The sequence below is a fragment of the Eleutherodactylus coqui genome, chromosome 4 (assembly GCF_035609145.1).
Source record: "Eleutherodactylus coqui strain aEleCoq1 chromosome 4, aEleCoq1.hap1, whole genome shotgun sequence".
NCBI classification, from domain to species: Eukaryota; Metazoa; Chordata; class Amphibia; order Anura; family Eleutherodactylidae; genus Eleutherodactylus; species Eleutherodactylus coqui.
Window position 1 is genome coordinate 273,453,072 of NC_089840.1, and position 16,636 is coordinate 273,469,707.

Here is a 16,636-nt window from a genome sequence, read left to right on the forward strand (position 1 = left end):
CCACACAGTCGCCCCAGCAATAATTGTGACCCCCACAGTAACCTGAGCAATAATAGTGACCCCCACAGTAGCCCCAGCAATAATACTGACCCCCACAGTAGCCCCATCAATAATAGTGACCACCCAAAGTAGCCCCAGCAATAATAGTGACCCCTTCAATAGCCACATCAATAGTGACCCCCCTCAATAGCCTCATCCATAGAGACCCCTCACAGTATCCCCATCAATAAAAGTGACCTGCCACAGTAGCCCCATCAATAATAGTGACCTGCCACAATAGCCCCATCAATAATAGTGACCTCCTACAGTAGCCCCATCAATAATAATGATCCCCCAATAGCCCCATCAATAGTGACCCCCTACAGTAGCCCAATCAATAATAGTGACCCCCTACAGTAGCCCCATCAATAACAGTGAACCCCTACAGTAGCCCCAGCAATAACAGTGACCCTCACAATAGCCTCAGTAGAAATATTAACTGCCACTGTAGCCCCAGCAAGTGTTTTGACCACCACAGTAGCCCCAACAATAATAATGACCTCCCACAGTAGCTTTAGCAATAGTAACCCCCACAGTAGCCCTAACAATAATAGTGATCCCCAATAGTAATAGTGACCCCCCCCCCACAGTAGCCCCATTAATAGTGCTCCCACAGTAGCCCCATCAATACGTTACTCCCCACAGTAGCCCCATCAATAATAATGACTTGCCACAGTAGCCACATCAATAATAATGACCCGCCACAATAGCCCCATCATAAATAGTGAACCCCTACAGTAGCTCCAGCAATAAATTGACCACCAGAGTAGCCCCATCAATTATAGTGAAAACACAAAATGGATCCACACACAGAGCTTAGAGCTTAGAATAACTAAAATGGATAAACTTTATTACAAAACAAGATAGTAGTTAAAAACATATGTATAATGGGAGAAAATGAGTATCTGGATTGCAGGAACAGGACTTAAACAATAGAATAAAAATATATTCATGGTATAAATAGGATAGCAATGAATACAATAGTGGATCTACTGAGTCATAAATAAAACAAGCTAGACAAACAAGGCAATAAATTAAGACTGTCAGATCACACAAAATAGAAATGCAATGCTGTTACCACATCCTAGTCAAGACCTGTATCCTGTGTCCCAACGCACGTTTCGCATCGGCTTCCTCAAGGGGTATATATCATATAGTCATATACCATCAATAATAGTGACACCCCCCCCCAAGAGCCCCATCAATAGTGACCCTCCACAGTAGCCCCATCAATAATAGTGATCCCCCACAGTAGCCCGATCAATAATAGTGACCCCCCCACAGTAGCCCCAGCAAAAACAGTGACCCCCCCAGTAGTAATAGTGACTCCCACAGTAGCTCTATTAATATAGTGCCCCCTCACTGCAGCCCCAGCAATAATAATGCCCCCACACAGTAGCCCCAGCAATAATAGTGATCCCCCACGGGCAACCCCATCAAAAATAGTGACCCCCCATAGTAGCCTAAGAAATAATAGTGAACCCTCTATAGCCCCATCAATAGTGGCCCCTCACAGTATCCCCAGCAATAATAGTGACTCCCCAGTAGTGCCATCAATAATACTGAACCCCCACAGAACCTGAATCAATAACAGTGAACCCCCACAGTCGCCCCAGCAATAGTGACCCCCAGTAGCCCCAGTAGTAATAGTGACCCGCCCACAGTATCCCCATCAATAAGTTACTCCCCACAGTAGCCCTATCAATAATAGTGACCCCCCACAGCAGCCCCAACAATAGTGACCCCCCAGTAGCCCCAGTAGTATTAGCGCTCCCCCTTATATCCATCTATTTACCTCTTCAGAAAGCCTCTGCTTCTCTCTGCGCTGCTACTCCTCCCTTCTCCTCTCTTGCGGAACCCCCACAGTAACCCGAGGAATAATAGTGACCCTCAACAGTAGTCCCATTAATAATACTGACCCCCCACAGTAGCCCCAGCAATAACAGTAACCCCCCCACAGTAGCCCCAGCAATAATAGTGACCTCCCCACAGTAGCCCCATCAATAATAGTGACTACCCACAGTAGCCCCATCAATAATAGTGACCCCCCCACAGAAGCCCCAGCAATAATAGTGACCTCCCCACAGTAGCCCCATCAATAATAGTGTCCCCCCTAGTCGCCCCATTATTAGTGACACCCCCACAGTACCTCCATCAATAATAGTGACCCCCCCAGTAGCTCCATCATTAATACTGCCCCCAAGAGTAGCCCCATCAATAACAGTGAACCCACACAGTAGCCCCAGCAATAATAGTGACCCCCCCTCAGTAACAAGAACCATAATAGTGACCCCCACAGTAGCCCCAGCAGAAATAGTGACCCTACAGTAGCCCCAGCAGAAATAGTGACCCCCCACAGTAGCCCCAGTGGTAATATTAACCCCCAGAGTAGCACCAGCAATAGCAGTGACCACCACAGTAGCCCCAACAATAATAATGACGCTCCCACAGTAGCTCCAGCAATAGTAACCCCCACAGTAGCCCCATCAATAATAGTGACCCCCCCAGTAGTTATAGTGACCCCCAAAGTAGCCCCAGCAATAAAAGTGACCCCCCACAGTAGCCCTAGTAGTATTATTGACCCCCACAGTAGCCCCATCAATAACAGTGACCCCTCACCATAGCCCCAGCAATAATAGTGACCTGCCACAGTAGCCTAAGAAATAATAGTGACCCTCTAAATAGCCCCATCAATAGTGGCCCCCCCAGTAGCCCCAGTAGTATTAGCGCTCCCCCTTATAACCATCTATTTACCTCTTCAGAAAGCCTCTGCTTCTCTCTGCGCTGCTACTCCTCCCTTCTCCTCTCTTGCGGAACCCCCACAGTAACCCGAGGAATAATAGTGACCCCCAACAGTAGTCCCATTAATAATACTGATCCCCGACAGTAGCCCCAGCACTAAAAGTAACCCCCCACAGTAGCCCTAGCAATAAAAATGATCCGCCACAGTAGCCCCATCAATAATAGTGACTACCCACAGTAGCCCCATCAATAATAGTGACCCCTCACAGTAGTCCCATCAATATAAGTGATACCTCATAGTAGCCCCATCAATAAATGACCCCCTATAGTAGCCCCAGCAACAAATTGACAACCAGAGCAGCCCCATCAATAATAGTGTCCCCCAAGAGCCCAATCAACTGACCCCCCACTGTAGCCCCATCAATAATAGTGACCCCCCACAGTAGCCCCAGCAAAAATAGTGACCCCTAGTAGCTCCAGTAGAAATAGTGACCCCTCACTGTAGCCCCATCAATAAGTTACTCCCCACAGTAGCTGCATCAATAATAGTGACCCCCCCACAGTAGCCCCAACAATAGTGACCCCCCCATAGTGGCCCCAGTAGTATTAGCGCTCCCCCTTATAACCATATATTTACCTCTTCAGAATGCCTCTGCTTCTCCCAGAGCTGCTACCAGCGTAAGTGTGTGCATGAGCGGCAGCGCCTCCTCCCTTCTCCTCTCTTGTGGAACCAAAGTGGAGAGGAGAGGGGAGGTGAGGAGAGGAGAGGGGAGGGGAGGGGAGGGAGATCCTGGATGTACACATAGCTGTCAATGTGGGCATCTGGCCCACGGTGCTGCAGAGTGATTACCAGCTGAGGAGCTGGGGCAGCTCAACCAGTAATCACTATAATGGTGACCCGACATCTCGAAAGCGGGACAAATGACTGTCCAGCTGGGGTCCCTGTGAAAAGCCGCACACAGGGTCCCAAAGCGGGAATGTCCCATCTAAATCATTATTTGGGTCCATGCAGTATTGCTTTTTCCCAGATTGGCTTCTGTACAGAACAACAAAACAAGTGTGAAAAATCTGTAACCAAAAAATGTCACCAAAATAATGCTTAGGCTGCAGTCACACGGGGCGGAAATCCCACGGAAATCTAACAGAATGATCACAGCGGGACTGCACAGAAATACAGCGAGATTTCCGCTGCAGAAATGGAGCTTCAAAACTCGCGCCGTTCGGTGCGGGTTTTGAAGCAGCTTTGCCATGTGCATCTGCTGCGGCCATCTCTCCCCATAGAGGGGAGAGCTGGCTGCAGCTGAGCTGGGGATACAATTGACATGCCGTGGCTCTGAATTCCGTGTGGCATGTCAGTTTCGGTATTAGTGTATCTTGATGCCACCGGAAGCTAGGGGTTTGACAGGAGGAATGCCCCTCTCACACCTCCAGCTCCCGATAGGGTCAAGTCTGGAAGGTCCTAGCAGCACAGTTGTGCGCATTGATGTGTGGCAGCGGTGCAGCCTTAGGCTGATGGTTTGTGGTCTTCTTAAGCGTACATTGTGAGCTGTAACATGTACCGCTGTAACATGGCATCATTAACATCTTATAATGTAAACCTAAGAAGACCACAAACTGTCAGCCTAAGGCTGCACCACTGCCGCACATGAATGCGTGCCGCGCTTCTGCTGTGGCAGGTCAGAGAGCCTGCTGCAATCCGCCGCTTGAGTCCCGTCTCCCAGTACCCGTCTGTCACCTCCGCGCTGGCTGACCCCTACGTCGCCGTCTCTTTGCTCCCTTGCTCACCGCTACCAGTCCGCTCTGGCCGCCGCTTCAGTCATGTCTCTTAGCAGCCGCCTGGCAGGTCCGTGCCGCCCGACCCCACAGCCGCCAATGTCTCTCTGCTCCCTCAGCGGCGCTCCCCCGCTCAACGCTGCCAGCTGGGATTCCGTAGTGGCCTTGTAGGACCTACAAGGCTAACAGATGTGCAGCCAATCAGGTACAAGGGAGCGTCATCCCCCTGTCAATCTTGACTCCAGCAGGAGTTCCTGGTGGCGTCAAGATACACTAATACTGTTAGTTTCACCGGGGCTTGTCCGCAACAGCTTCTCTGCAGCGTGTGGACAAGATATTGGCACATCTCGTCCACTTTGCTGCAGAAAGTTCACACGGAAATTCTGCCCCGTGGGAGCCCAGCCTTACAAAAACGCATGATGTGTTTTATGGTGTTTTTAACAAGTCCAAAAAAATCCCGTCCCAATAAAGTGCGTGAAGGACGCCTGGTGCCGCTAATAAAACGTTGCGGCGATCAGTCTGTATACATCTCGGCACGCCATGATGGCTCCTGGAAGCACAAGTTCTTTTTACTCCAGTCGCTGCGCCACGTTTCTGTATGTTGAAGAAAGACGCTCGCTCTCCCCTCCCTCTAACTACGGGGACGCTGTCCAGGACAGACGGACATTACAGGAGGCCCGTCAGCTGGGTTTTGCCTATTAAACTCGATCTACCGACACATGAGCGACTGAATGATGGTTAAACCTGTAGATTACCTCTGTGCACTGCGGCTCCCATCTACAGATAAATGTCTCAGAAAGGCTTCCCGCATCGCATGGTAATTAGCCGGAGACGGTCCGCCGGCAGTTCCCACCTGCACAGAGGTAATGAGGCTGATTTAACCATGAGAAGACGGGAAACTGGATGGAAAAGGACAAAAATACAGGTTTAGCAACTGATGCCCAAAACAGCCGGGTACTTAAGGGGTTAATGATACTTGTGACTCCCCCCCCAGTGCTGGTGACCCCACATACCTCCAGCTGCAGCCGGACAGGAGCCGTGGGGTTGTTCTGTGCTTACAGGACCTGTGATGATGTCACTGTCATGTGATCAGTGTGTGGGAGGAGACAAGGGGTCACATGACCAGGTCTCTCCCAGGCCAGCTTTACCAACTGGTAAAAGTATGAAGGTGGGGGGACTCTGCCTGGAGGATCCCCAGTGGGGCTCCTTAGATGCTGCCAGGCCCAAGGCACCCTACCCGGGCTGAAGCAGTGCAGGACACCTGCAACATGCTACTGAAACCACTCCTAGCACATACTTTATGTAATTGGTGCTGCCTCAAACCCTCAATATCACTGCAGCGCTCAATTGCCTATATTAAAAAATGGGAATTTTTCTTACCGATAATTCCCTTTCTTGAAGGCATCATGACGGCATACGCTTGGAGGTTGCTCCCCTGCTGACCTGAAGGGACAGGAAAAGACAGAGCATAAAAGGAACCTCGCCTCCACCAAACACCAGTGTGTTCCAAATAACCACAGTGACAGAATACTTAACCAGAAGGTGTGTTTTATTGGCATCACACACCTCAGACAAAGAAATCACAAGCATACGCATTACCTCATGTGCTAGACAAAACAAGGATAACCATGTCGGTGTGTGTTGTGTGTGTGTGTGTGTGTGGGGGGGGGGGGGGGGGGGTGGCCCGTATGCTGTCATGATGCCTTCAAGAAGGGGAATTATCGGTAAGAAAAATTCCCATTTTCCCTCCGACATCATGACAGCATACGCTTGGAGGAATACCAAATAACTGGCATGGGCTTTTTTAGGGAGGGGTTACTGCTTTTAGCACTTTCCTCCCGAAGGTTGCATCCTGACTAGATTTAATGTCCAGCCTGTAGTGTTTAATAAAGGTATGACTAGAAGTCCACGTGGCCGCGTTACAGATCTGTTCGACTGAGGCGTGTGCTCTTTCTGCCCAGGAAGATGCCACTGCTCGTGTAGAGTGGGCCTTCAATCCTTCTGGAGGAGGGATGCCCTTGGCCTTGTAAGCCTCCTGGACAGCTCTCCTGAGCCAACGGGCGATCGCATCTCTAGAAGCGGCCCTTCCTTTGGCCTGCCCCTGAAATTGAACAAAAAGTTTATCAGTCTTTCTGAAACTTTCTGTTGCCTCAAGGTACGCTAGTACAGCTCTTTTGACATCTAGATTATGGAGCTTCTGCTCCTTTTTATTTTTAAAATTTTGGCAGAAGGCTGGAATGACTATTGGCTAGCCTCTGTGGAAATCTGACAATACTTTAGGTTAGTAGGAAGGGTTTGAAAGAGATTACAATCTTGTCGGGGTGAATAGTCATATATGGGGGCCTCTGTGAAAGAGCCTGGATTTCACCCTCGTGCCTAGCCAACGTGACTGCCACAAGGAGGGCTACCTTATATGTCAGCAAGGTGATGCATAGGTCTCTAATAGGTTAGAACGGAGGATCGCAGAAGGCCTGAAGGACTATGGTCAGATCCCAGAGGGGGAGCCGTAAGCCTTGTAAATGGATGCAATCTACTCGCCCCTTAAAGAAATCTCCTAATCCACCTGTGCTCAGCAAGCGCGAGATCAATGAATGCCCCCAAAGCTGCCACTTGGACTTTGAGGGTATTTGGACTCAACCTTTTATCTAGGCCAGCCTGTAGGAAATCTAAATTTTACAGTTATCTGGCTGTCCTAACTGCTGGATGTCCTGACCCATCCATTCCGAGAATTTTTTCCAGACTTTGGAATAAATGTTTTTCATCGAGGGCTTAAGGCTCTTGCTAATAGTGGAAATTACATTAGGAGAAAGACCCTTTCCTAAGAATTTTACCCATTCAAGATCCAGGCCGTAAGCCTGAACTTGTGAACCTCCGGGTAAAGGAGAGGACCCTGCAGCAATAGGTCCAGTCTTGGCGGAAGATGGAAAGGCTCTCCCACTGAAAGAGATCTCAGGAGAGGAAACCAAGGTCTTTTGGGCAGATAAAGCGCTACTAAAATTACTGACAGGCTTGACCGCAGTCATTTCCTTAGAAGGAGCGGAATCAACAGTAAAGGGGAAAAAGCGTAAGCTAAGTCCCAAACCCAGGGGTGAGAGAGGGCATTCGTGCCTAAGGCTTGTTTCTCTGAGCCTCGGGAAAAGAAAAGACGGCACTTTGTATTTGTGCTTGACGCAAACAGGTCTATTTCGGGTACCCCCCATTTTGTCACAAGAAGGTTGAACACCTCGGGATGGAGTTCCCACTCTCCTGGGTCCATTTTTTTCCTGCTTAGAAAGTCCGCGGCTGAATTCTCAGCTCCTTTTTTTGTGGAAGGCCGACAGTGACCTGGTTGTGAGTTCTGTCCACTGAAGGAACCTTCCCGCCAGCTGCTGAAGTAGAGCATTCCTGGTGGTACCCTGGTGGCGAATGAGTGACATTGCCGTAATGCTATCGGAAAAGATCCTCACATGCTTCATCCCTAAAACTATTTGCAGGCTACGTAGGGATTTCCACACTGCATTAAGTTCTCTAAAGTTAGATGAACTGGATCTCTCATGAGGGTCCCATGTACCCTGTATATGGCCACCTTCAAAGTGGGCCCCCCACCCTTTGGTGCTGGCATCCATTGTTATTACTATTGCGGGGTCCAAGTTCCATTCAGATGTCCGTGAAAGGTTGTCTGAGGACAACTACCAGCGGAGTGAAGATCTGGACCTAGCAGAAATAGGGATTGTCTGATCAAGTGAGGACTGTAACTTGTCCCAATTCTGAAGGATAAGTGCCTGGAGATCACAGCTGTGGAACTGGGCCCAGGGAACCACACCAATTCATGAAGTCATTAGCCCCAGGATCCGCATCGCCTCTCCTATTGATATTCTAGATTTTTTATATAAAGCGGAACACTCCTCTAAAATGAGCTGTTTCCTTAGGGGAGGAAGAGACGAACTTTGGAGACCAGAATCCAAAATGACTCCCAGAAATTTTTTCTGGGTTTCCGGTTCCATGTTGGATTTCAGATCATTAATAATCCAACCCAGGTCCTTAAAAAGCTGAAGCGTGGAACCCAAGTGTGATCTCAGAATAGTTGGGGAATCTGCCACCGGCAGGAAATCATCCAGATAAGGGACGATAATAATCCCGTGATTGCGCAAAAAAACTACCATTTCAATCACCCCTTTGGAAAAGATCCGTGGGGCTGAGGAGATTCCAAATGGGAGGCAGATAAACTGGAAGTGACGGATTTCCCCTTCTACTCTCAGCGCAAATCTCAAGAATCTTTGCGAGTTGACGTAAATGGGGATGTGAAAATAAGCATCCTTTAAGTCAATCGTAGCCATTACATTATACCTAGCAATCAGGGGGGTTGAGGTTCTGATAGTCACCATTTTAAATTTTCTATACTCAATAAATTTGTTCAGTTCCTTGAGATTAATTATTGTGCGGTCGGAGCCATCTGGTTTGGGAACCAGAAAAAGAGGGGAATAAAACCCTTTCCCCCCATTCCCTTTTGGGGACGGTGATAACTGTGCCGACATCTAGCAGGCCCTTCAGTAGAGCCTGCTCTAGGGCTGGAGACTATACTAGGACTATAGTACTAAAATAAATCTATTAGGGGGCGAGATTCTAGTTCAATCTTGCACCCCTCCGCCACCAGGTGTAAAACCCATTCATTAGTGGTTATGTTTTGCCAACTAGTAGAAAAATTAGCTACTCTTCCGCCCACCGGGCACGAAGATGCGGGCTGAGGGACAACGGTAAGAGTCTTACCCCTTCTTCCCTTCGAATAAGACCACCTTCCAGTCTTTCCTTTCCCATCGTAGGTTGTAGACGAGGGACATGGAGTGAAGGGTCTTTTGGGCGGTCTGAAGGCTGGCAGTCCCTGGTTTTTGTCTGCTGCCTTTTCTAGCAGGCAATCCAGGTCTGGTCCAAAGATGCATGAGCCACGAAAGGGCAGGGTACACAACTTGTTTTTAGAGGTTATGTCTCTCGACCACTCCTTTACCCAAACTGCCCTTCTTGATGTAATGGATAGGGTTGCCATACGGGCTCCGAAGCGGACCGTCTCCATAGAAGCCTCCAGAAATACCATTGTCATCTGGAGCAGAGGGATGCCGCCCGCAATCTCTTCTCTGGAAGCTTTCTGGTCAATAAAGGACGCAAGCTGATCTAGCCAGACTGCCATGGAGCGAGCCACCGAAGTGTCCGCGATGTTAGACTTTATAATAAGACTGCACGTGGACCAAGCCTTACGCATGGTCATGTCCACTTTGTTGTCCATGGAGTCCTTTAAGTGGGATGTATCCTCAAATGGTAGCCCATATTTCTCAGACACCATGGAGATAGCTGTGTCAACTTCTGGCGTCTCCTCAAAAATAGCCACCTCATCATCCGCAAATAAAAGACGCTCCTTAAATACTTTAGAAATTAGCGGAGCTTGATCCACACAACTCCACTCATTCAGGATCAATTGTTTTAGTGTGGCTCCACTTGCATGGTTCTGCGAACTGCTTTTAGTAGTTGATCCAGGTTAGTGGCGGAAAAAAGATATTTTTTCTTCCCTGCGACAATTCCCCAAGATGTTCAAACTCAAATTCTTCCACCATGTCAGAGTCAGACTCTGACACAGCCGGAGCAGACCTTCTTGTAACCCCGAGGGTCCTGATTGGAGGACTGTACTTCTTCCCCTGACGACCGACCAAATTTCGGACATAAGGGAAGATTTTTCTTCCTGCAGAATTTTTGCTGAACAGGAAGCGCATAATGTTTTAGCGCAGGAGTCATCAAGTTTTGCTAACCATACTGGGAACATTTTCATTTCTTCTTCTAGCCTCCCTAGGTTTTTGAGTATCCCTGTCCTGAAATGACAAGTGAGAATTCTGTTAGTAAGGAAGTGGAATGCAGGTGTCTGTAGATTGACCCACAGGACCACTTACAGTTTGGAGATTCTCTGGGTCCTCTCTGGCTGACATCCTGCGCTTGTGGGATCAATTCCTGTCCTTAGGATCAATCCCCAGCGTGTAGAAAGCACCAGCCATTTTCTCCTGGTGCAGGGAGTGCTAAACTTTTTGAATATGGCGCCAAGCCGTGCTAGGCCACACCCCCTTTGTGCGCTCCGTCCGAGGCCACGCTCCCTTGCGGAGCATCTGATGTCAATGCTCAGTTGGGAGACCCAGAGTAGCAGCCGCCGCCAGGATGACAGCCGCGGTGGAACCAGAAAGTCCGTACTTGGACCCAGGCCCATACAGTCCATGGTTAGCACCCAGGTGAGGTCCTTCCCACTGAGGTAACTGGGGCTGCCAGAAGAGATGTCGCCGCCACACTTGGTAAGTCCTGGAACCTCCGGCATGGGACAGCATCGCTGGAGCTCTGCTGCTGCTGTCCTGGAGGGACAGGAAAAGCACTGGTGTTGGGGGAGGGGAGGTTCCCTTTATGCTCTGCCTTTCCCTTTAGGTCAGCAGGTGAGAAACCTCCAAACGTATACTGTCATGATGTCGGAGGGAAAAATCAATCTACAGCTGGGCTCTGCAGTTCCACCACCACCAACAGGAAACATGAGGATCAGGATCCTGTGCTGAAAAAGCAGCCAACAGGATAAAACCCAGGGTCAGGCAATAGATTGGTGTCCTCCACGGCTTTTATTCTGATGAACTTATTTATGTTTTATCTTTGTGCGTATAATTACACTCTTTTCTCCTGATACACTGCACAGTGCTCCATTATGTTCTGTACATCTTCAGGGTAGGTGATCCGCACAGGAGCTCTCTCAATACGTTTTCTGTTTATAGTAGAACTGCAGAGCCCAGCTATTACGTACGACCTGGGCACAATGCACACCTCTCCCAGGGCAGATGCAAAACTGTGTCTACATCAGACAAATGAGAAAGGCAATGCAACAGGAAAACTCCTATTCAACAAAGGAAAACACAAAACAAGAGAGGCAACTGACCCTGCTACTAACTGGGAAAGATCCCTACCGAACAGCAGATTGACCGCTGGGATAAGTGCAAAACCTGCTGAACGCCTCTCGGCCAACTACTTGGCCCTGACAGTAGTAAAGGGAGAATACCAAACCACAGTACAAATAACCAAGAGAAAGGGAAATAAAATGCCACTTAACTGAAAGACGCACAGCTAACTCCAGGAAGATATGGCCACAGTTCCAACCACCACGACCAACTGGACTGAAAACAGGACTTGCGAGCAGGCATGCAAAGACTGACAACCACCAAAACACTTAAGGCTTATTTACAAAGGATTGAAAGATTGACACTTCTAGTGATTATTTTGCATAAAGTGCTAAAGGACACTAATCTTTATTAGCACTTTACTAGCTTCATTTGTGTGTAAATGAGCCTCACCTAGTGGTTTGTAGAAAACAACAGGTGGTCTGAGCTCTACAATCAGCTCCATTGTTCTCCCATGGGCTGTCAGCATTAAACATGTAATCAGCCATTCCCATGCAGAACACAGCATGCGGTCTGTGTTATCTACTCTCCAGCTGAAGGATAGATTTTAGGCTCACTTTAAAATCATTGTTCAGCCAAAGAGTAAATGATTGTAGAATTTACAGTCCAGCCTACAAGCAGGGCATTCATCCCCACAGAGACGGCCCCATGCTGGAACCTAGAGGCCTGTCTCGCTCTAGTTGGTATGCAACATATATGCTAAACAGGACAGAGTTCAAACACACAAAAATACAAGGGACATGCACCTTGAAAAGGGAGCTGATCACACCAAGTGTCTGGTCACCTACACAGACAATGAACATGTCGCTGTTCACACCAACAGGAGGGAATCCCACCCAGAACCTAATACAATCAACACCACAGCAGAACATGCATAACTCCAAAAACTAAGGTTCTGAGAGGGAATAAAGTAAAATATCAAAACAAATAAATGACTAGCACCCTCTAGAAAGGGGCTTTTATTTACATGCAGCAGACCAGTGGCAATTGGCTGGCTAGAGAACTCCACATACAGCTAGAAAAGTCATCCCACACCCGTGAAAGTGTGCTACTAGACGCCCATAGAACTAAAGGTCCCAGGAGCACAACTTGACACCAGCTGATTCTTGTATAGGTTCACACTAGGTCTAGCATCTGTTGACTATCACATGGTGTGACGAATAAGGAGAATCTTCTAGAGAAAAGATTAGTTTTTCATTATGCCATTGCAGCAGTAAAAGGACTCTGAATTAGCTACATTTGGAGGAGTCCCGGACCCTCTTTATCCGCTCCAGATTGTAACTGCAAGGTAGTGTGCTATGGGGTCTTATTGAAGGATGAACTCGATCAGTTTCTTCACACTTATAAGATCTTTTAGGCTCGGTGGCATTCCTACATCACAATATCATTGATAACAGAAGATGGTCGCTGAATTTGTACTGGTAACATGGTCCCACCCCAGAATTTGTACCATCTGGACTGAGTTAATCTTCTCTGTGAGGTGATCGAGCTCCAACACCAGCTACCCTCTGAGATAGGACTGATTGCTCTTCCTTATGAGTAGTGGAAACATCATACCTGTATATTGTGATACACATAGCTACAGTGATGAGATGGATGGAGAGGAGACTCTGTAGTCTGTCTCAGCGCTGTAATAGGTTTGATCTGATTATCTCCAATGAAATTATTTCTTCGAAAACCAGAAAGTGTCCCAAATAGTTCCACAAAGTCTGGGATCCTTGGTGTAGTTCTCTCCTCACTATTTCTCCGCTTAACACCTACCGGCTTCCTCTCATCTCCAGAGGTCGGTAGCGATAGCTTACCATATAAAGAACACAAGCATGTAAAGTTTTACACATTTATTAGTGATTGCTAATAAGTTTTGAGACTTAATTATATACATTAATGTGAAATATTCTATACACAGAATTGGTATATAGATGAGTTATCTGGGTTCTATATGATTTTTAGATAACAGACATTAATTGGCAGTTGCATATATTTCTTAATCATCTCGTAATACATGTAACTTTGACTTTTAATGTTGGATTTTATTTTCTTGTACTATTTATCACTTGAGAAAAAAAAGTAATGTACAGGAAGATGATAACAGATCCCGCGCCGTAGAAGAAACTAATCTCTTTTTATTCTCGATTGGGCAACGCGTTTCGACACAGTTGTGTCTTTATCAAGCTTACATAAACAAATGTATACATACAGATATATATAGTCTGGTTACTCACATCGTGGGACGCTCATCCTGTTCTCCAAGGGGCATGTTTTTTTGGTAGGGGTGGTTACTTGGTCACCTGACTTCCTACGGAGCTCTTTTGGAACGCTATGCGTTCCAAAGTTTTTTACAAGTAACTTTATTGTTCTAACATCTATGTTTCGTCCGCTTGTTCTCATTTCTAAGAATTAATTGGTTGCTTTTTAAATTGACACGGCTTCTTCTTTTATCTAAGATTTCAGAATATATCTATTTTAATAAAAAATTCTTTATTAACTTTTTAGTTTTGAATAAAAATATTCCTATGTAAATATAAAATTGTATGAATAATAAATTACTATTTTAATAAAAATAAATTTGGACTCTTTTTCTTTTTGCAGTGTTTTTTAAATTTTCTCTGGCACTTCATTGAGTCCATTTGGCATTAAAGTATTTAAACCATAAATCCAAAACATTTCTTTATGTCTGAGTTTGATTATTGAATTTTGTTTTATGGTTTCGAAGAGAATTAATTTTAGATTTTTACTATTTTTATTATGTTTTTCTTTCAAATGTTTTCATATCCTCTCTTTATGTTATACCGGTTCTGGTTTATTCTGATATTTAGACTATTAGATGTTCTGCCAACATATCTAAAGCTGCAAGGGCATTCTAGTAAGTATATAACATTTTCTTTTACATGTAATCCTTTCTTTTATTTTTATTTTTCTTCACCCTTTTGCACGAACTTTTGTTTCTGCATCATGTGTTTACAACACTTACAATTGGTTTTGTTGCATATATATCCTTCCGTGAATTTTTTGTTGCCCTTTAGTGAATTTATTTTCTCTTCTTTATTTAATGGATTCGATGGGGCTAAGTAGTTACCAATCGTTCTATTTTTTCTAAAAATAATTTTAGGTTTTTTTCTAGTATTTTTTCTAAAAAATAAAAAATAATTAAAAAAAATAAATCGCTGCTATCCACAATTTTCTCACATGATAAAAATCGCACGATTTTGTCTCAAGAAAGTTAATAGGACTTTCTAATGTTAAAATTGCATGGGCTACAAAACATAATATCGGTCATGTGAGTGAACCAATTGGAAACCAGGGGCTTCACATCTACGCGTTTTGTAGCGTCTCATTGCTAAAAAAAAATCTGTGATCTTGTAGCCCGTGTGAAAGCAGCCTTAGGTTTAAATATTTCCCATATAGGACATTTATAGTTTCTCCCCTGTGTGAATTTTCTGATGTGCAGCAAGATGTGATTTCACACTAAAACATTTCTGACATTCTGAACATGAAAATGGCTTTTTTCCTTTGTGAATTCTCTGATGTTTAGCAAGATATGATTTCATGCTAAAACATTTCCCACATTCTGAACATGAAAATGGCTTCTTCCCTGTGTGAATTCTCTGATGAGAAACAAGAGTTGATTTATGCTTAAAACATTTCCCACAATCACAACATGAAAATGGCTTTTTTCCTGTATGAATTCTCTGATGTACAACAAGATATGATTTCAGGCTAAAACATTTCCCACACTCTGAACATGAAAATGGCTTTTTCCCTGTGTGAATTCGCTGATGTATAGCAAGATAAGATTTCAGGCTAAACCGTTTCCCACATTCTGAACATGAAAATGCCTTCTCCCCTGTGTGAACTCTTAGATGAGTAAGAAGAGACGATTTCAGGCTAAAACATTTACCACAATCAGAACATGAATATGGCTTTTTCCCTGTGTGAATTTTCTGATGTGCAGCAAGATATGATTTTAGGCTAAAACATTTCCCACATTCCGAACATGAAAATGGCTTCTCCCCTGTGTGAATTCTCAGATGTGTAACGAGAAATGATTTATCTGTGAAAGATTTCCCACATTTAGAACATGTATACGGCTTCTCCCCTGTGTGAACCTTCTGATGTATAGCAAGATGTGATTTCTGCTTAAAACATTTCCCACAATCAGAACATGAATATAGTTTCTCTCCAGTATGAATTTGCTGATGTCTAACAAGATCTGATTTATAGTTAAAGCATTTCCCACATTCGAAACATGACAATGGTTTCTCCCCTGTGTGAATTCTCTCATGTGTAATAAGGGTACATTTATGTGTGAAAGATTTCCCACATTCATAACATGAATAAGGCTTCTCCGCTGTGTGAACTCTCTGATGTATAACAAGATCCGCTTTTTTGTCTAAACATTTCCCACATTCAGAACATGAAAATGGCTTCTCCCCTGTGTGAATTCTCAGATGTAACACAAGATTTGATTTTCGATTAAACCGTTTCCCACATTCAGAACATGAATATGGCTTTTCACCTGTGTGAATTCTCTGATGTGACACAAGATGTGCTTTTTGGTTAAACCGTTTTCCACATTCAGAACATGAATATGGCTTATCTCCTGTGTGAATTCTCTGATGTGTAGCAAGATCGGATTTCTGCTTAAAACATTTCCCACATTCAGAACATGAATATGGCTTCTCCCCTGTGTGAACTCTATGATGTACAGTAAGATATCGTTTCTGCTTAAAACATTTCCCACATTCAGTGCACGAGAATGGTTTCTCCTCTGTGTGAATTCTCTGATGCACAGCAAGGTGTGATTTTTGGTTAAAGCGTTTCCCATATTCAGAACATGAATAGGACTTCTCCCCTGTGTGAACTCCTTGATGTTCAACATCTGTTCTGTAAATGTTATTTTGTTTAACATTCTGTAATGAATCTGAAGATGGAACCTGTTTAGAAGGATCAGAGGATAGATCTCTGATGTAAAGGGCTGAGGATATATTTGGGACAATATCAAGCTCTTGATATGTATCTTGTATGATACCAGGATCTTCCACTTTACAATCTGTTGATATCCGATGTCCCTCTGAGCTTCTGGTGTCGTCATCTGCCAAGAAAAAAAACAAATGTCAATATTTTTGAATATAAAATTA

The 16,636-nt window shown here is 45.3% G+C and overlaps 1 protein-coding gene across 1 annotated transcript in view; it reads right to left on the reverse strand.

The window, feature by feature from the left end:
- Positions 1-16,636, reverse strand: part of LOC136626704 (uncharacterized) — a 244,542-nt gene that overhangs the window by 15,637 nt on the left and 212,269 nt on the right. The window contains 4 exon segments of the mRNA XM_066601717.1: positions 5,935-5,997; positions 9,301-9,948; positions 10,759-10,913; positions 14,913-16,222. Coding sequence (XP_066457814.1) covers positions 5,935-5,997; positions 9,301-9,948; positions 10,759-10,913; positions 14,913-16,222 — 2,176 coding nt within the window.